General features: G+C 39.4%; 1 protein-coding gene across 1 annotated transcript; it reads right to left on the reverse strand.

Moving 5' to 3' along the window:
- Nucleotides 1-8420: 8420 nt before the first annotated feature.
- Nucleotides 8421-20047, reverse strand: si:ch73-86n18.1 (uncharacterized protein LOC564061 homolog). Its single transcript, XM_041268208.1, has 6 exons — nt 19815-20047; nt 13651-13761; nt 11466-11660; nt 10574-10725; nt 9309-9433; nt 8421-9120 (listed from the first exon to the last, which is right to left on the reverse strand). Exons 1-6 carry the CDS (start codon nt 19927-19929, stop codon nt 8955-8957), a joined length of 864 nt encoding a protein of 287 aa, XP_041124142.1. The 5' UTR covers nt 19930-20047; the 3' UTR covers nt 8421-8954.
- Nucleotides 20048-20572: the final 525 nt, after the last annotated feature.

Raw genomic sequence — 20572 nt, forward strand, 5'->3', positions numbered from 1 at the left:
GTGTGTGTGTGGCTGTGTCTCTATCTCAGTGTCAGTGTGTGTGTTGCTGTGTCTCAGAATCAGTGTGTATGTGTCTCTCACTCTCTCTCTCTCTCTCTCTCTCTCTCTCTCTCTCTCTCTCTCTCTCTCTCTCTCTCTCTATATATATATATATATTATATATATATATATATATATATATATATATATATATATATATATATATATATATATATATATATACACACACACACAGTGGCTCTCAAAAGTATTCACCCCCCCTTGGACTTTTCCACATTTTATTGTGTTACAACATGGAATCAAAATGGATTTAATTAGGAGTTTTTGCCACTGATCAACACAAAAAAGTCAATAATGTCAAAGTGAAAAATAAAATCTACAAATTGTTCTAAATTAATTACAAATATAAAAGGGAAAATAATTGATTGCGTAAGTATTCACCCCTTGAGTCAATATTTGGTAGAGGCACCTTTGGCAGCAATTACAGACATGAGTCTATTTGGATAAGTCTCTAGTAGCTTTGCACATCTGGACACTGCAATTTTTGCCCGTTCTTCTTTGCAAAATTGCTCAAGTTCTGTCAAATCGGATGGGGACCTTTGGTGAACAGCAATTTTCAACTTTCTACATATTCTCAATTGGATTGATTTGACTGGGCCACTGCAATACATTGATCTTTTAGTTTTTAAGCCACTCCAATGTGGCTTTTGCTGTATGTTTGAGGTCATTGTCCTGCTGGAAGATGAATCTTCTTCCATGTCCCAGGCCTCTTGCAGACTTCAGGATTTCTCTGTACTTTGCTGCATCCATTTTGCCCTCTATCTTCACAAGCTTTCCAGGCCCAGATGCAGAGAAGCATCCCCATAGCATGATGCTGCCACCACCATGCTTCACGGCAGGGGTGGTGTTCTGTAGACTGAAGACTGTAACTCCTTTAGGGTTGCCATAGGCCTCTTGGTGGCCTCCCTGACTAGTGCCCTTCTCACCCAAATACTCAGTATTTGAGGACGACCTGTTCTAGACAGATTCACAGTTGTGCCATAGTCTCTCCATTTCTTAATAATGGACTTTACTGTTCTCCGGGGGATATTCAGTGCTTTGGAAGCCTACCCCTGATTGGTGTTTTTGAAGAACCTTATTCCAGATTTGCTTTAAATGTTCCTTCGTCTCCATGATGTAGTTTTTGTTAGGAAATGTACTAACCAACTATGGGACCTCTCAGAGACAGATGTATTTAACCTGAAATCATGTGAAACACCTGAATTGCACACAGGTGGACTCCATTCTACTAATTATGTGACTTCTAAAGACAATTGGATGCATCAGAGCTTAATTAGGTGTGTCATAGCAAAGGGGGTGAATCAGTTATTTTTGCAAGTTATTTTATTCTCTATTTTCTATTTGTAATTAATTTAGAACAATTTGTAGATTTTTTTATGAATTTTTTTGTGTTGATCAGTGGTGAAAACTCCTAATTAAATCCATTTTGATTCCATGTTGTAACACAATAAAATGTTGAAAAGTCCAAGACTCACAACTCAGTACTCTTATACAAGACTACTGTCTGTCTCCTCACTAATAAAAACTAATAGACGTGAATCTGTCCAGCCGACCCCCATTCCCTGTCTCTTATACAAGACTAGTGTCTGTCTCCTCACTAATATAAGCTAATAGCAGTGAATCTGTCTAGTCGATTCCCTTTGTCTCTCATGGTGAGTGTGAGTTTCAGGTAGTGTGTGTTGTTCGTAGGGTGGTCTGGGCACTACGAATGAGATGTGTCTGGCGTTCCTGTTGTATTATCCTCGGACAGAGCTGGCAAGTTGCTGGAGTCTTCCCGAGCCCACAGCTATGAGCACTTCACTGGGAGTGAAAGGCACAAGGCGAGCCTTAAAAAAAACAAATCAGTCAAACTCCACACAAACATTAATTTTACATAAAACAATATTAGGAAATGAACCCTTAGAGAAGCTTCCCAAATTAAAAGCATTGCTGTGTGTAATAAAGCATAGTCAATGCATGATGAAGTATAGCTAAGCATTGTAAAGAATAACAAGTTACGGTAAAGCATATTAATAGACGTGGCAAACCAAAGTAAACTATAGTAAACGCCATGGGAAAACCAAAAATGATGAAGGGAAGGATCTTTGTGTTACTGGCGGATCTGCTTTTGTATTGAATGCTACGCTGATGGGGTGATCGTCACTAACAGGCTCGTGGATTTATTGTTTGTTCATTTATTTGATTGTTGTTGTGTTTCAGTGAGCTGGTCTTGCTGATGAACTCCTCCGACTGGAATGATACTGCTGTCGGTAACTTCGAGAGTACAGTGCACGGTCTGCTTCAGCTCACAGCAGTGTCCATTTCCAATGTGAGAACAAACACAGGAACAGGACTGGGGGAAGGGCTCCATCGACTATCTCCATGCTGAAGCTCACACATCACCTGGTTAATGAACTCAGAGCGACATCAATATGTGACATCATAGTGACATCACCGAGTGATGCAATGCTGAGTGAATGACCTGAAGCCTCTCTCACACAGCTTCAGAATTGCTCACAGTTTATTAACCAGCTGATGACATTAACATGAGGGCTTCAACAGACAGCACCCTGTATGGGCAGTGCTTAGGTTTTATTGTTGCACCCATGGCCTGTTCTGTGCCTGGGCCTGTATTCAGCACTCTACATCTGCTAAATTAACCCCACATTGTGTGGCTCTGCACCCTGAGCCACTCTACAAAGATAAACATTGCAAAGCCCAAAAAGACATAGCAAGTCATGGTAAATGCATAGTATAACCATGGGAATAGCAGAGGGGAAAACTGCACAGGTACCATTTTAAAATGTTATAAGGGCTGTATGAATATCAGCGTCTCATGATTTTTCTTTTTGTTTTCCAGGGTACATATAAAGTTGACCTCGGTTTCATCCTGGAGTTCAAATTCAGCCCAGCAACTGTCTGCTGTACCCGTCCCCTCAGGGGTGGGTGGGGGACTGTGTACCGGTCATTGCAGGACTGGGGCTCTGCATCGATCTGCTCACTAGTCTCGCCAGAGCCCTTTGAACTGGGAGGGGACACTGTGGGGAATCGAGACACGCCTCTCCCCTGCCCAGCGCTGCCTTTCTCAAGGGCATGCTGACATGAGTGCCACTTGAGACTATTAATCATTTCCACCCTTATAATAGCTTCCCACAGTCAAAGCACAGCAGAAAATACAGCACAGTGAAAGCACGGTAAAGCATAGATAAGCATTGTAAGAATAGTGAGATATGGTAAAGTATATGAATAAACATGGCAAACCAGAGTAACCTATGTTAAATGCAAAGTATAACCTCAGGAAAAACGGAGGGAAGACTGCAAAAACACTGCAAAATACTATGGCAAAACTTTTATAAAGGCATGGTAGTGAGACTTAAAATGGATCACTTAAGCTGATGTGTCAAAAGTTAAGAAATTTCTATTAGGATAATTAGTATGTTTATTATTATTGTTATTATTTTACTGACACATAAGGCATCAGTAATATACATTTTTGAAAATCTAATATCAATAAAAAATAATTAAGTCTTCTCTATTTTTTGGGTGTCCTTAGTCACTCACTAAGCTCCATGTTTTACATCTCAGCTCAATAGAAATTTGTGATTTTTGACTCTCATCTGCTCTGACGTCTCTTTTTATGTTTTGCGCTGAGTTGTTTCTTCTCGTGTTTGTTGAGTGCACCTTGCAATCCAGTGCTGGCCGTTTATCAACATCTTCAAAACACTTGACCTGACACACTGCACAGGGAACATTAGAGGAAACATTTGACTTGCAGATTTCTTCAGAAAAGTTTATGATCGAATGTTTAGACATGAACTACCCATATAGCATTGTGAGCATTGCCGGTCAACAAAGACAGGAAGGGGGCTCCCAAGTTGCGCATCCAGTTAAGGCACTCCACTTAGAGTGCAGAACGCGCCCTATAACTTGGAGCTCACCAGTTCAAATTCAAGCTATCCAACTGCCGACTGTGGACTGGAGTTCCCAGGAAGTGGTGTACAATTGACCAAGCGCTGCCCGGGTGGGGTAGGGGTTAGGTCAGCTGGAGAGTCCTTGGCTCACCGCACACCAGTGACTACTGTGGCTGGCCGTGAGCCTGCAGGCCGGCCTGTATGCAATTCAGAACTGTGTGGTCCTCTGACGCTATAAGTCCTGGGTGTGGCTTCACAGCGGGCTTGTAGAGTGGGCTTTCTCATTTTCGGAGGATGCGAGTGCTCATCTTTGTCTCTCCTGAGTCAGTTCGGGGGTTAGACTTTCCAAAACTGGGAGAAAATCGAAACATAACTAAAAATAGTCTAAATAAATAAATAAATAAAGACAGGAAGAAACAGTTACTTATTGTTGAACTCATTAAACTGTCTGATGAAGGCACTAGAGTCCAAACCTCTGTGTATGACTCCATTTTAGATTCAATAACTCTGATGAAGGCAATAGCCCAAATGCTTGTCTGTTTGACTTAGTTTCTTCTAGTTTTTCTCAATAACACTGGTGAAGGCATTAGTGTAAAACTACTTACAATGACTAAGGAGAAAAAAAAATAATAGAAATGGGAGTGAACAAAAACAAAGCATCCCTGGCAGCTTACTCTCAAGGGTATGTCAGGACATTGTTATTTTTTTTTGTGTGGCACCCACAATCAAACCTGACCTAGAGATTCACAGAACACATTATGAAGGCAGAATCTCAAAGCGTTAGGAAACCAAAAAGTCACATAATACCAATATGGCAGCCATTAGGTAGAGTGGGCACCTCACTCTGTGAAACACAATATTTTTCCTAAAAAAACAAACATGGACTTCTACTGTGAGACTGGCAAGAATTTCATGAAGCAAGGGCAGTGAATAACATTGCATTTCAGTCAGGCACAGTGCAGCAACAGTTCAAGTTTTAAAATACTTTTACAGAAAACTTTTTTTTATCTTTCTTTACATTTTTCTTTAAGTAATAGTCTGTAACAGAGGAGATGGTGCTGACTGTCTGGCGCATATATGGTTCTTCAGGACGAAGGTAGCAGCCTCATAAGTATATAATCTGCCTGTCAGTCATGACGATGATATGGAGAGGTGAGGAAGAGTGTGTGTTGGCTTTTTCTCTCTGTAAGTGGCTGAGAAGCAGGCATTGGGGATTGCTTAGCCCATAAGTACTGTGCTTGGTTATGCATTCAGGTGGCTGTGATTGGGAATACCCAGAGACGCTGGCTGAGAAGGCCAGTGTAAACATAGACCAGGCAGGAACGCCAGTGGTTGGAGAGAGAGAACAAAAAAGGCAAGCACAGCTGAGGAAGACAGCCAGCCTAGAGAAAAAAAATAATACATAAAATAAATTGTTACGTATCCGAGAAAATGGGGAACCTTGGCCACCCCAATGTATAGTACATAACAGCATAAGATGGACACCTGAGCTGACCGGTCTAGCGGCAGTGGGGGCACTACGTAAGCAGCACTTCTGTTTTGTAGTTTTATTACTGTGTTTTATTTTACCTTTACTTTTGCATCTTTGTTATTTATTATTTCAGAGCACCTGCAAGTGTGCCAGCATTGAACTGTTTACCAGTAGCGGTATTACTTTACTATTGCCAGTATTCAGGCCATGGACAACAACACCCTTTGCGAGGTGAAAGAAATCCAACAGAAAATAATAAAACTGGGCACCAGTGCTGTGTTTTCAATTAAACCTTCTGTCTCCCATGTGTGTCAGAGAATTGCCCACCACCCTTCCACAGGGTCTCGTTAAAAACTATATTGTTTTACAGTACTTATTATTTGTTCCTTTATAATTAGCTATTTCCTGTATTAAAGTATTCAGTGATGCCTGTGTGTGTGTGTGTGTGTGTGTGTGTGTGTGTGTGTGTGTTATGTAGTTTAAGGATATACAGATATACAAGTCCTCTTATACATTTAGTTTTATTTATATAAAAAATATTAATTCCTTATAAAAAATTTTCACTGTTCTGGAAACTTATTTTGTAAAGTTATAATAAAAAAGGGGCAAATAAGAATTGAATATCAAAAAATGAACTCTACCCAGCATGATGGCAAATAAATTGAACATTTCAAAATTAAACTATGACTGATAAAGCAATTCATTTGACACAGTATTCATAAGCGCTTATCAGCAATTGTCAGAGTGCAGCTGTTAAAAAAGGGTCTACTTCTCTTCATTTGTAATCTCTTTCATGAAGGAGCTGGATAGGGAACAAAAAAATAAGACATTTAAAGAGGTGCCTTTTAACACAAAACAAACATAAATACAGGCACTGTACTTCATCCAGGGCTTCATCCGGGGGCACGTTTAATGACAGGCAATGTGTGTGTGTGTGGGGGGGGGGGGGGGGGCCGGCACTTCACTTGGTGGGGATTTATCTATGATTGCGCATTGATGTGAGTGTGTTTAGTTATGTAGAGTTGAATACCAAGCAGAATGATCCCAAGCATGTAATGGAGATATAAACCTGGTGAGGGCTCATTTTGAGATAGAGGTTGAACACTCAGAGTCTGAAATGTCTGAACAGTTTTGTGTTGAATGAATTTAATTGCTGTATTATAGAGTCTGTTATTATTATTATTATTATTATTATTATTATTATTATTATTATTATTATTATTATTTTCAAAGTTTATTTTGTTTATTTGTTCCTGTGTTGATCTCTCCAATCTCTCCGTCTGACCATTTCTTAATCATTGCTAATATTAATCTCGCTGCTCCTTCCTCCACTACTGATACTGTTATCTCCTTCCATCTCCTCTAACTGGTGCGCTCCAGTCCTCAGTTGACGATGTGGTGACCCTCTACAACTCCACGCTTACTCATATCATTGACACGGCTGACCCTCTTACAACCAGAACCTTCAAGAAAGATCAAAACTGCCCATGGTACACCTTTGAACTTTGATTGCTTAAGTCTCCCTGCCACAAGCTTGAGTGCAAGTGGAGGTCATCTGGACTAACAGTTCACAAAGAGATCTCGACCAACCATCTCGATAGCTACAGGCATCTGCCTCCTCTCTTACCTGTCATGATTGTTCCTTTTTCTTTTGGAACAAAATTGACAACATCTATTCTACACTCTCCTGCCACAAATCTGATTTACTGCTTGACCACCTTGCCTCTCCCCCAGTTGCCCTCCTGCCCTATCTTCTTTCTTTCCTCTCTCCATTGCTGATGTCTCCAGCTTACTGTTGAAATCTGCAATTGCCACATGCCCCCTGGACTCCTGGCTGACTGACCTTGTCTGTTTCTATGATTCGATCTTGCTCCTTCTATTTTGCACACTCTCAACCTATCCCTGGTCTCTGGTTCGGTTCCTGCAGCCCTTAAGCGTTAAACCTGTACTCAAACCTCCCTCGACCAGGCTGACTTATCTAATTTCCGTCCCTTCTCCAATCTCCCTTTTGTTTCCAAAACTCTCGAAAGGGCTGTAGTCAGTCAATAATGAAACATCTCACGTATAACAATCTGCTTGAATCTCTACAGTCTGGCTTTCGGCCGCATCACAGTACTGAAACTGCTCTGCTCCAGATTGAGAATGATCTCCTGCTTAATGCTAATGCTGGTGCTCCCTCTGTGCTTGACCTCCTTGACGTAACAGACACTTTTGACACCATAAATCATGACATTCTTCTTTACTGCCTTCAGAAGTATGCTGGGATCTCTGGAACCTGTCTCTCCTGGATGTCCTCTTACCTATCTGGACGCTTGCAGTCTGTGTTCTATGCTGGATGCAGTAGTGTTGCAAATCCAGTCACTTGTGGTGTCCCCCAAGGATCTATTATTGGGCCCCTTCTCTTCAATATCTACATGCTTCCCCATCTGCCAACACAGCCTCATGTTTCACTCCTATGCTACTTAAAACTCGACCCTGGACTCCCCTCTGCCATGGTCTGTCTCTCAGCTTGCATTCACGACATCAAGGCCTGAATGTCTGCTAATTTTCTTCAGCTGAACACTAGCAAATCTGAACTCCTTCTAGTAGAATATAAACCTCAAATTAAGAATCTCAAGATATCTGCTTTAAAGCAAGTCTGAAGACCTGTCTGTTTCTCTCTTGCTTTCCATGCACTTTAAGCCTGATATCTGTTATTAACGACTGTGTTGTTGCTACTATGTCATGCTACTATCATGTATTGTGAATTTTTCACTGTATTTAATGTATTATGCACAATATTATGCAATGTATTATGCACAGGGAGGGCAGCAAAATTTCATTTGCCTAGGATGGCAAAAATCCATTGGTTAATAGAGGATATGAGATCTTACAGGATCAGATATGAGAAGTTCTATGGTACCACGTTTCATAACAATTGCAGAAGCAATTCCCCAGACGTATTGAGATAGGAGGCAAATACAATTAAACAAACAAGTTATCAATAAAACAGTTCAGACTTCAGTTGAATGTTTTATTCAGCTTTCAGCAGGACAATGAGACAGGATAACCATTTTACGCCCAACACACATAGAGAACAGACTTTACAAAGAGACAAAAGATACACTGAAACAGGATAGCCATGCAGGCATGATACATGAGAAAAGACAATGAAGACTTTGTTGAATAAAATCAAGTTTAGGAAACGGTTCTTTGCTGTTGATAACAAAACCATCAATAGCCCAGAACAATTTCAGGAATAAAAACAAATTCAAAACATGTTTTTTATTTTTCATAATTTTTTTTCAAAAAACATTCTTGAAAAAAAACCTCATGAGTCAAAAGCTTTGGGAATAGAGCCAGTAACAGCTAAGAAACACTTTGGTTAGTGCTCCTTGAAAGAGGGAGCAGTGGTCATATTGCTGGTGCTAATGAGAGTTAAGAGAGTGATTTTAAAGAGGCCCTGGTTCTCTCTCCAGGTGAGATGCTGAACTCCAAGACAGTGCAGATGGTTTGCAGGGTCCCTGTCAGTTAGTTTGTGTCACTGCTGTAGGTCACAGGTCGAAAGTGACGGCACGAGATTGGCAGATCCACTTGTACCGGTATCCACACGGCACGTCGAACCAGGAGCGGGAGTTGGAGTTAAGCACCGCACAGTCCTCCCCCTCCAGAGAGTCCACATCGTGGTTATTGGGCTCGTTCAGATTAGTGTTCCAATACCTAAGACAGATGGGACAGGGTAGACAGGGGGGACAGGGAGGAAGGGAGAGAGGGGGAGAGACATGTAGAGACAGGAGGGCAAGGGGACAGGGAGAGACATGGAGTGAGAGAGAAATACATTATCAGCCAAAAAGTTTGAATTCACCCAGTCTTCCTTGCCACTCTTTCCCTCCCTCTCTCCCCCTCACGTTTTGTTGACTGCAGTTCCATCGACCCATTTCCAGTCTCCCTCCTTGTCCTTGTCATTCAGTCCAATCCAGTAGTGAAAGTCCCAGGTCCCTGTTATCTCTTTCGCTGCCTTCTCCAGGAAATCCTGAGGCATACACACACACAGGGACATACAGGGACAGGCAAGGACACGCACACATGCAGAGACACACACAGAGATACACAGGCACATATGTATGCAAAAGAAAGAAAAACAAAACATCAGAATTGTATATTGTAAGATGACCGCAGCGTATTAACTTACTATAAATCACACAATGGAAGATAGTACTCAGGAATAGCTTCTCCTACCCCCCCCCCCCCCCATTGTCATTGGTACAAGGGATATAAACAGGTCTGTGTAACACAAGTGTTTAAAATATATATTTGTATTTAGGCACAAGGATTGCACAGCACTTCACGTGCAAGTAAAATGTAATAATATGTGAGCACGGGGAATTGCACTTTATTAATTCACGTGCAGTTGTACCGCGACTCCAATTGAATGATTGATTAGCAATCAAGTCTTGGTACAGCTGTATGTTTTCACTCACTCGGGGTTGTGTGTTTGTTGAGTGGAGAACGGGATTGGAGATGGAGGCAATAATAATAATAATAATAAGAAGAATAATAATAGTAATAGTTAAAAACATCAGCTCACCGTGTTTGTTTAGTATTAGTCTGTTTTTGTTTCATCTCTTTGTTTTGGCGAATGTGCTGTGTCCTGTGTTTTTGTTTGTCTTGCAACCTTTCATTTTCTGTCTGTCTGTGCACTATTAAATGCTGAGCGAGACCATTCACTCAGATCCACCCAACTCCACCTCTCTCTTTGTTAATTTCCTGATTCCTGTTTTTGGTCTGACGTCCCCCACTCCAGCCGTCTTTTTGACAAGGCTACATTTAACCTAGGTTAACCTAGTACTTGTTTTTACTTTATTTTAAACAAAATGCATTTGCGCAGCTTGCTTATTCATTCAGCTTCCTTTGGCTTGAAGAAAAAACCTTGAGTTTTATTTACAACTAAAATGTTTCTAGTAGAATTGTCTGTACTTGTATGGAATCTGCCTCACCTCTATCTGGATACAATTGCTGGTACACTAATTTTGCTTCATGGCCAGCACGCTGCTTATAGCAGAGCCTATCTGGTACACATAGTTGAGTGATTGCATGCTCAAAGTGTGGTGTTGGTAACTGTGAGGTTCTGTTGTAAACACTACAGGTTGGGTCTCTGCGGTTCGTGTCTCACATGCTCCTCCTGTGTGTGCAGCACAGCCAGCTGCCCCCCTAGCGCCGTGCAGTTCTCCCTGCTCTCCTCCCAGTCCAGACGGCCTGATGAGAAGAAGAAGCATGTCTTCAAGTGCTGTATCCACTTCTCAGGGCAGGGGCGGCACACCTTACCTGGAGAGAGAGAGAGAGAGAGAGAGAGAGAGAGAGAGAGAGAGAGAGAGAGAGAGAGAGAGAGACCTCATTATTAATTATTAATGTTAGATTTATTAAAACAAATATATGTTACTGATCCTTTATATCTTTTATAATAATAATAATAATAATAATAATAATAATAATAATAATAATAATAATAATAATAATAACCTTAACTAAACCTTGAGCCATCAGCCTGAAACAGTTAGAGACTCAAATTCAAATTCAAATTTCAAATGTGTTTTATTTATTTTATTTAACCAGGATAGAACCCTTGAGATATACATTTCAATTCAAGGTGGTCCTGCAGGAAGGCGGCAAGAAATAATATTAGAAAATCAATATATCATTCAAACAGGACAAACATAATTCAAAATAAAAGAATAGAACAGTAAAACATTCCAATATCCACAATCCTAGTCATAGTTGATGTTTACAGGATTTGCCACCCTGATCAGATTTAAAATACATATTTATGATTTAAAAAGGTATTCTGAAATTCTGAAAAGGTTTTTTTTATGTTCAAAAGCAATGAATGCAAAAGAGATACAAAGGCACAGAGAGAGACACACAGAGACCGATAGACACAGGGAGACAGGGAGACACACGCAGGCATTTAAAGTTTAAGTTCCTTGCAAATTACCTGTTTTATTTAATGACTCAAAAAATAAAAACAGAATCTGTATCTTCCCCTCTCTTCTCTCCCCATTTCTTACCTGCTTCCTCTAACCCTGGACACTGTGGGTTCAAGGCTGTGTAGAGCCTACACAGTTTGCTGTAGTGCCCCAGGAGGTCAGAGTAATTCAGCTGCTCCTGGCTCTTTTCGCTGGTGCAATCCGATAATTTTCTTAGCTCATTGATGGCATTACCCGGCCGCACAGACTTACAGTTGTGACCAGCGTTCCTGTACACTGGAGGGAGAGGGGAGAGTGGGAGAGGGAGAGGGTAGGGGAGGAGAGATGAGAGAGGACAAGGAAGAGACAGAGGAGGGTGAAAGGAGGAGAGGGAGAGAGAGGAGTGGAGGGGAGATGGAGAGAGATATGTTTCTCTTGAGCAGGACATTAAACAGACCAGGGGTTAATCTGAAGAATTATACAGTTTGCAAATGACAAACTGTATAAAAAAGAACACTATATACATAATATATACACTGCCTATAGAAATCTGCACCCCCTTTCAAAATGTTCACCTTTTGTTGCCTTATAGCCTGGAATTAAAATGCATTAAAATATATTTTTTTTCATTTATGTACACCACAACTTCCAAGTGAAAAAAAGATTCTAGAAATGTGCACAACATTAATTAAAAATAAAAACTGAAATAACTTGGTTGGATAAGTGTCCACCCCCTTTGTAATAGCAATCCTAAATTAGCTCAGGTGTAACCAATCGCCTTCAAAATCACACACCAAGTTAAGTGTCCTCCACCTGTGTTAAATTGTAGTGTTTTTTGGTCTGACTAAACTAAAATGGAACTTTTTGGCCTAAATGCAAAGCGTCATGTTTGGAGCAAACCCAACACAGCGCATCAAACCCAAAGAACACCATCCCTACTGTGAAGCATGGTGGCCGTAGCATCATGTTATGGCCATTTCTCCCATTAGCAGGGACTTGGGTATTTGTCAGGATAGAAGGGAAAATGAATGGAGCAAAGTACAGAGAAGTCCTTGATGAAAACCTGCTGCCCTCTGCAAGAAAGCTTAAAGTTAGATGGCAGTTTACCTTTCAGCATGACAATGACCCAAAGCACGCAACCAAAGCTACACTGGAGTGGCAAAGGAACAAAAAGGTAAATGTCCTTGCATGGCCCAAGCAGAGCCCTAACCTAAATCCAATTGAAAATTTGTGGCATGACTTGAAGATTTCTGTCCATCAATGCTCTCCAAGGAACTTGACAGAGCTTGAACAGTTTTGTAAAGAACAATGGTCAAATATTGCCAAATCTAGGTGTGCAAAGTTTGTAGAGACCTATCCCAATAGAGTCACAGCTGTAATTGCTGCCAAAGGTGCCTCCACAAAGTATTAACTCAGGGGGGTGGCGACTTATCCAGTTATGATCTTCTAGTTTTGTATTTTTAATATATGTATTTTTTCCCCTTAACAGTGTGGAGTATTTTGTGTAGATAAGTGGAAAAAAAATCCTCATTTAACGCATGAAACTCTGAGGCACTGACACAACTCAATGTGAAAAAAGTTCAAGGGGGTGTAGACTTTCTATAGGCACAGTATAAAAAAAATAAAAAAAACATAATAATAATAATAATAATAATAATAATAATAATAATAATAATATATAATAATAATAATAATAATAATAATAATAATAAATGCATTCCTGTTCCACGAATTGCATGAAACAAGTATTTTGTAACAATATATTTTAGGATGTGACATCTATGAGTTAGAAACGTTTTTTTATTTATTTTTTTACAACCCAAATGTCGGAATGCTTGTTCATTTTCATGAGATTAATCAACATGACCCTGGTATTGTTCGGACCTGAAGATTATGTTAAAACAAAACTAGGAAAAGGTCGGTATGTAGGTGCAGACACCGAGCAGATGATAACTTCAAACATACAGTATATTGAAGCTACTAAAATTCAAGATCGGTAAATTAGGTACATTATATGATAAGATCTGATACTTTTCTTTTTAAGAATGAACCCTTAGGTAAGAAATTAAATCATAATACTCCCAGTGATACTGTTAGAAAAGATAATAAGAAATAATAGAATGGATTTTAAACATGGTCAACGCTCCTTTAAAGGGGAGCAGTGGTAGTGTTAATAAAGCTAATAAGAGGTAAGGAATTGTGTTGGACTGCATTGTGTCTATGATAGGATATTGACTAGCAGTTAATAAAAGGCACAGAATAGTGTGTCGCTGCATTGCATGCTTACAGATCACTCCCAGTGCGATGTTGATAGCCAGCGACAGGCAGCCCAGCACTGTGAGCAGCAGGATAATGTATCTGGAACAGCCTCCCCGGGAAGACTTCAGATAGGGCAGAACTGCAACGACAGGGAGCTGGACACTTCAACATCAGAGCAACACAAACACTACATCCATACATCTACAATAGAATAGCTCATTTAAGGAGTAAAGCGTTTACTCACTCCTGCTCACCTGTGATAAGCACACCCTGGCTGTACAAAGGGTTAAAGTCAAGGCATGTTCCAGATTATTATATTATAAAGAGACTTGATGCATTTAATGATGTGCAGATCTCTTTTGATTAATCTTTTACCCACAATTCTGCATGGCCACAAGACTGACATGCACGTAATCTACTAAAGGTGTCTCTGCTACCTTAATGCTGACCATGCCACTGCCCGGCCTGGAGCACCACATAGGTTAGTTTAACTACTTCTTTACTTAAAACTACACGACTGCCAGGGTGCTATAGGATAAAATCTGAGGACAGAGCATCTACCCCGCTGAGTGGGGGAAAATCAGTTTGTATCTCACACTGAACCATGGACTTGATTATTACAGAAATTTACATGAGAATAATAAAAGAGTATCCTTATAAAAATGTACCCTGGCATTTTTGCAGTTTTACTATGATTTTCCCATGGTTATGCTGTGCTTTTGGTCTAGAAAATGCTTTACCATGCTTTCACTGTGCTTCATTACACTTTGCTGTGCTTTTACTGGGAGAATCGTTTATAAACGTTAGTGTACCATGTTTTTTTTTTTTTTTTTTTAAAATATGCATTACCATTCATCACTATTCTTTACATTGCTTGTCAATGTTTTACCATGCTTTCACTGTGCTTTATTATACTTTTATAAGGGGACTCTATAGCTCATTTTACCGTTTTCTCTTTCATCTCATAAAACCAGTGTAATTGCAGTACAGTCTAGTCTAGTGATCTCAAATTGCAGTTTCAATGTAATTCCAGTGCAGAAGTAATATTCATTCAGAACTTAGAAAGGCTCAATCAGAATTCGAAGGAAAAATTTAACAGAAACTATATCAAAGAAAGAAAGAAAGAAAGAAAGAAAGAAAGAAAGAAAGAAAGAAAGAAAGAAAGAAAGAAAGGCCAGTCTTAAATCTAATCAACCTGTTATTTCACAACAAAGCACCGTATCTCACTGTACCAAATCTCTACAAGAATGTTGTGAAATGTGAAATGATGATTCAGCACTCTAATCTGAGTTCTTATACTTTTACACTCAATTACACTTATAATGTCACTGAGAGTGTAGATCTGTTCGTAAGATCTGTTCGAGTGTAGATGGTTCGGAAGAAGTAAACCTAGGCCAGACACATACAGTATATAATATACAGTATATATATATATATATATATATATATATATATATATATATATATATATATATATATATATATATAAAAGACTAACTAGGAACTACTTTTCTTCAGATGAAAAGGGGAGTACACACTACCCTCAAAACAAAAGGCAACTCATTCAGCCTGGGATCAGGTCCTGCCAGTCCTCTCCTCACCTCCACCTCCACCTCCACCCCAAACCAAGAAGCAGCCAACACAGCTGAAACTACAGGAGGAGGCTTCTGCACAAATCTAATAAATGTTTTTTGATCAGAACTCCAGTGGCCAAATGTTTTCAATATCCATAAACTTAAAATTAATTCTGTAATTCATCAAATCTCACACACAATTATTCTGGGTACTTTTTGAGATTAAAATCCCATCTAGAACATTATTTTAAAAACAAATAATTGAAGTGATCCATAATTATGCAAAATATGATGTAAACTAGAGTTATATGTTGAGTTTTGCATTTTGATTACTCACCTGTTGAGCAAAATGCAAGCCCTCTGAAATTCACTTTAGTTCTTAGAAAAAGAACATATATATATATATATATATATATATATATATATATATATATATATATATATATATATATATATATTTTAGTCATAGATTTTGACTGTGCTGAGATTTTATGCTATTGTATCATTTCAATTGAATGTAGGTGATGTTTCTGCTGTGAGCCAGCCATCAGTGCCCCACATTGTCCACCGAGTGAGCATTTGATCTGGAGAGAATGTGTAAGAAACCAGTAGGCTTCTCACATATCAGCAGGCCACATTCGGACTTAACAATACTTGGTAGAGTGAAAAATAGCCATTAAAAAAAAAATCCAATTTAGCAAATGTATTCACAAGAGATATATATGGCAGGAAAAATAAGTAATACTTATTCCATCCACTGTTTCACCTCAAGAATACAGATAGAAACACGATCTAACTAAGATTGACAGAAAATCGCTTAGTTAATCAGACTTAACTCACAAATTTATTACAAGATTTAGTCATAAAAATAAAAGGTGAGAGAAATAATTACACATGGTTGTCTGTTATTGAGCTGAAAAAACTGGTAGCACAGGTGCCCCAATCACCTCAAACTGATTACTGCTGAAAACAAGTATTGCACTGAAATAAAACAGTTTACCAATGTCCCTGAGTACAATCAATCATTTCTACACTGCGGGTTCTAAAACATTCATACACTTTTATAGTTTGTGTGTTTGTGAATGTAAGAATAAATCCTTGGCTGTATGTTTTCTAATACAGTACACAAGGTACGCTTGCAACTTTATTATATATCATCTGCACGAATATCTTCCTAAATCCAGGCCAGTAATTGCTTCAAAGTTATAATAATACATTTTAATATATATATATATATATATTATATATATATATATATATATATATATATATATATATATATATATATATATATATATATATATATATATTTTTTTTTTTTATTATTAAAGTCAAAGAAATATGTATTTACATTGAATGCTAGGACTGACAGATTCAGCTAGTCGTCTGCTCCGTAGCTGTGCGTGCCCGGTAAACATCATAACATTGGCCCAACGTTGGCACAACATCAGGCGTTACGTTGGGCCTACAATGTTTACTGGGTTACCCCTTGCATTGTATGAGGGAGAAGCAGCACGCTGCTTGGAGTAGCTTTTTTTCCGTTTACTTTGGTTTTTCTGTAGGTGGTGGTGATTTTAACTGGGATAATTGTCATCAAAGAAAGAAAGAAAGAAAGAAAGAAAAAAGAAAGAAAGAAAGAAAGAACGAAAGAAAGAAAGAAAGACCAGGCCAGTCTTGAATCTAGTTATTTTAATGAACTTGTTATTTCACAACACCGCACCGTACCTCACCGTACCGAATCTCTACAGGAATGTTGTGAAATGCGAGATGATGATTCAGTGCACTAATCTGGGTTCTTAGAGAAAGTTAGTATTTGTTTCTTTATTCAGGCTTATGGACGAACTGGAATTCCCCCTAGTTCCAAATCTGTTGAGCAATGTTTGTTCTGTGATTGAGACACAGCACTGGCAGAAATACAACAACCACTGAGACATAGCTGTGTACATCATGTACAATACATCAGGTTATTGACATCCCCATTGGAACCCCTGAGCATCAGCTACACTTATAATGTCCCTGAGTGTAGATCTCAATTACACTTATAATGTCACTGAGTGTAGATCTCAATTACATTTATAATGTCACTGAGTGTAGATCTCAATTACATTTATAATGTCACTGAGTGTAGCTCTCAATTACACTTATAATGTCACTGAGAGTGTAGATCTCAATTACACTTATAATGTCACAGAGTGTAGATCTCAATTACATTTATAATGTCCCTGAGTGTAGATCTCAATTACACTTATAATGTCACTGAGTGTAGATCTCAATTACATTTATAATGTCACTGAGAGTGTAGATCTCAATTACATTTATAATGTCACTGAGTGTAGATCTCAATTACATTTATAATGTCACTGAGTGTAGCTCTCAATTACACTTATATTGTCACTGAGAGTGTAGATCTCAATTACACTTATAATGTCACAGAGTGTAGATCACAATTACATTTATAATGTCACTGAGAGTGTAGATTTCAATTACATTTATAATGTCACTGAGTGTAGATCTCAATTACACTTATAATGTCACTGAGAGTGTAGATCTCAATTACACTTATAATGTCACTGAGAGTGTAGATCTCACACTCAGAGTGTACATGACAAAATGCTTAAAACACAACAGTTTATATACAAACAGATTAAGTGTGTTAATATCAGGTTTTCGTCTGTGTTTTGTTTGTTTGGTCATATTTCAGCCCTAACACAGCAAAGAGCACATGTGTGAATGAAATAAACTTTCCACATGAATCTAGGCTGCCACCGAACACTTGGAAACATACATTAATATCCTATAGCACACTCATGTTCTGTGTTGCTGTTTCTGCTTGGTTCATTATTCACCAGGATTACAAACTATGCCAGCTTCTGAAAAGACTCATTAAGGCAGATTTCTGTTTTTCTGATGAGGGGAAGCATATCACAGTTGCACATGTCTTGATGTGCAATGCTTCACCTGTGGGTTTCAGCACACAATGCCATGCTAATATGCTTCCCCACCTCAGAATGATCAGCTTTGAGGGGGTTATTCAGAACAAAGTTTTTGGTGCAATAGTCAATGTGCCAGATAACAACGATCTGAGTAGGAACTGTAACAGAGAATAATGGAGGGCACATGTGATAGGAGTGCTAACCACGGCTTCTTTAAAACCCATTCCCTTACCTCAAATTAGCTTTATTAACACTATCATTGCCTCCCTTTAAATGAGTGTGTGATGAGTCAAAGGGGTTTCAGCCTCCCGACAGCAGATTGCAGCAAATCAACCTCACTTGTCATGTCATGTCATGTGAAGGTTAAGAACACCTGTGATACAGGGATTGGTGTTCCACTGACTACAGGGGCGTGGAGGAGTATGCGCTGAGGAGTGAGGAGTGAGGGGAGAGGGGAGAGGAGGAAGAGGAGAGAAGGAAAAGAAAAGGGAGAGGGAGAGGGATTATTGTTTTTAAGTGCTCACTTTGTTTGTTTTTGTTCTTGTTTTACTCAGTACAACATGACCTGCTTGCAGAGTAGAGAAGCTACATGTGCTTCCTCCTTCTCCGACCTGTTTTCAGTGCTGTCAGCTAAAGAACAAATCAGCGCTCTATGTGTTGTATGTATTTAATCCCTTACCACAATCCCCTCGCAGTTTTCTGTTACTTTTATATAAACCTTCTTTGTTTTTTCACATTCAATACTACCTGGAATGTATTTGTTTACATGCCCCCTCATACCATAGAGTGCTAACTATCTTTAAAATCCATTCTCTTACTTCTTATTAGCTTTTGTAACACTATCACAGCCTTCCTTTAAAGGAGTGCTAACTGTCTTTAAAACCCATTTTCTTAACTCTTAGAAGCACAGGACAGACACCCCATGGAATTAAGCAGGAAAGTAATTGAATGTTAGGAAAATTGAAGTAATTTGAATATCTCTTTGGGAATTAAATCATGAAATTGGATAGGCTGTCATGTTAGCAAGCTGCTGTGTGGAGTTTCGGAGCAGGACTGAATTGGATAGATTTACATGTTAGCAAGCTGCTGTGTGGAGTGTCGGTGCAGAACTGAATTGGATAGATTTACATGTTAGCAAGCTGCTGTGTGGAGTGTCGGAGCAGAACTGAATTGGGTAGATTTACATGTTAGCAAGCTGCTGTGTGGAGTGTCGGGGCAGAACTGAATTGTATTGAATTGTTGTGAGGCTTTTCAGAGCAGTACACTGATGAAAGCCCTTCAAAAACAATCAGAACTGCAAAGGTAAAACTTATGTAAGTTACATAGACAGATTAACTGACACATAGACAAATGGATATATTCATGTAGATAGTCATTGTAGATTGATTTAAAATGTACACTGACAGTCTCTACATTTCACATTTAGATAGACAGATAGATATAGATAAACACAAAGAAAGAGACAGATAGACTGCCAGACACTTTTTAAAGTCAGACAGATAGACATACAGTCAGACAGACAGGAACGCACACACACACACACACACACACACACCACACACACACACACACACACACACACACACACTCTCAAATAGACACACACACACACAAAGACAGACAGACAGACAGACAGACAGAGAGATGGACAGACACATTTACACACACAGTATCTCTCCCCTCACCTGGCTCGCTGAGTACATCAGAGCTCCCCATTGCAGACTCATGTTGCTCCCTGTGCCTGGCCTCCTCACTGAAATCCTTCAGGTTGGTGTAGTTCTCCCCCTTATCCAGCACCATGATCGGATAGAAAGCGGCTCTTGTCTGAAGATTCAAATGCAGTATGTGAGAGCTGTGTGGACTGTGAGCTGAGACAACAACACAGAGGCACTGACCGTCTGGACCTGTACATAGCCACTAAAATATAACAGGATTGAGCAAGATTTCAAAACTGTGCCAACGAACTCCACCACCCCTCCTGTCCCCCTGGCCTCTAACTAACCCCCTCCCCTCCACAATAAACCCTGTTCCTCTATTGGAAACTTGCTTTTCTCTGTTGCGTAATATTATTGCAATTTTTTTCTGCAGCTGTTAAAACAGTGGGTGGCGAATTTCCCAGATTTAAAAAAAATAAAATAAATAAACAAATGACAGGCCAAAAATAAATGGTGGTGGGGAAAGAATGTACTGTGTTTAGTAAAACGAGGGACAACATGTATACAACACATGCAAAGGGATGTGGTGACGTAACATGTAATAACAGCTGTGCAACTATTCAGGGTGAAGAGGAGCTACCATCATGCTGGAATAGCAGGAAGGGAAGGAGCAGACGGTCCTGGAGTTAAGCCAAGAAGGGAGGCCCAGAGAGGGAGCTGTTACTGACTTGAGTGACTGAGGAACAGCAGAGCCACATCAGTCTCCAGTGACCGAGGGAGAGCCACAC

The sequence above is a fragment of the Polyodon spathula genome, chromosome 13, assembly GCF_017654505.1.
Source record: "Polyodon spathula isolate WHYD16114869_AA chromosome 13, ASM1765450v1, whole genome shotgun sequence".
In the NCBI taxonomy this organism is placed as follows: domain Eukaryota; kingdom Metazoa; phylum Chordata; class Actinopteri; order Acipenseriformes; family Polyodontidae; genus Polyodon; species Polyodon spathula.

Bases quoted from the DNA above. Each gene is read 5' to 3' on its own strand.
- si:ch73-86n18.1 (XM_041268208.1), bottom strand. From the start codon at position 19,929: ATGGTGCTGGATAAGGGGGAGAACTACACCAACCTGAAGGATTTCAGT. The intron at 13,762-19,814 runs GTGAGGGGAGAG...CTGTCGTTGCAG, and splicing joins TGATGTACTCAGCGAGCCAG to TTCTGCCCTATCTGAAGTCT. The intron at 10,726-11,465 runs GTAAGAAATGGG...CTCTCTCTCCAG, and splicing joins TCCAGGGTTAGAGGAAGCAG to GTAAGGTGTGCCGCCCCTGC.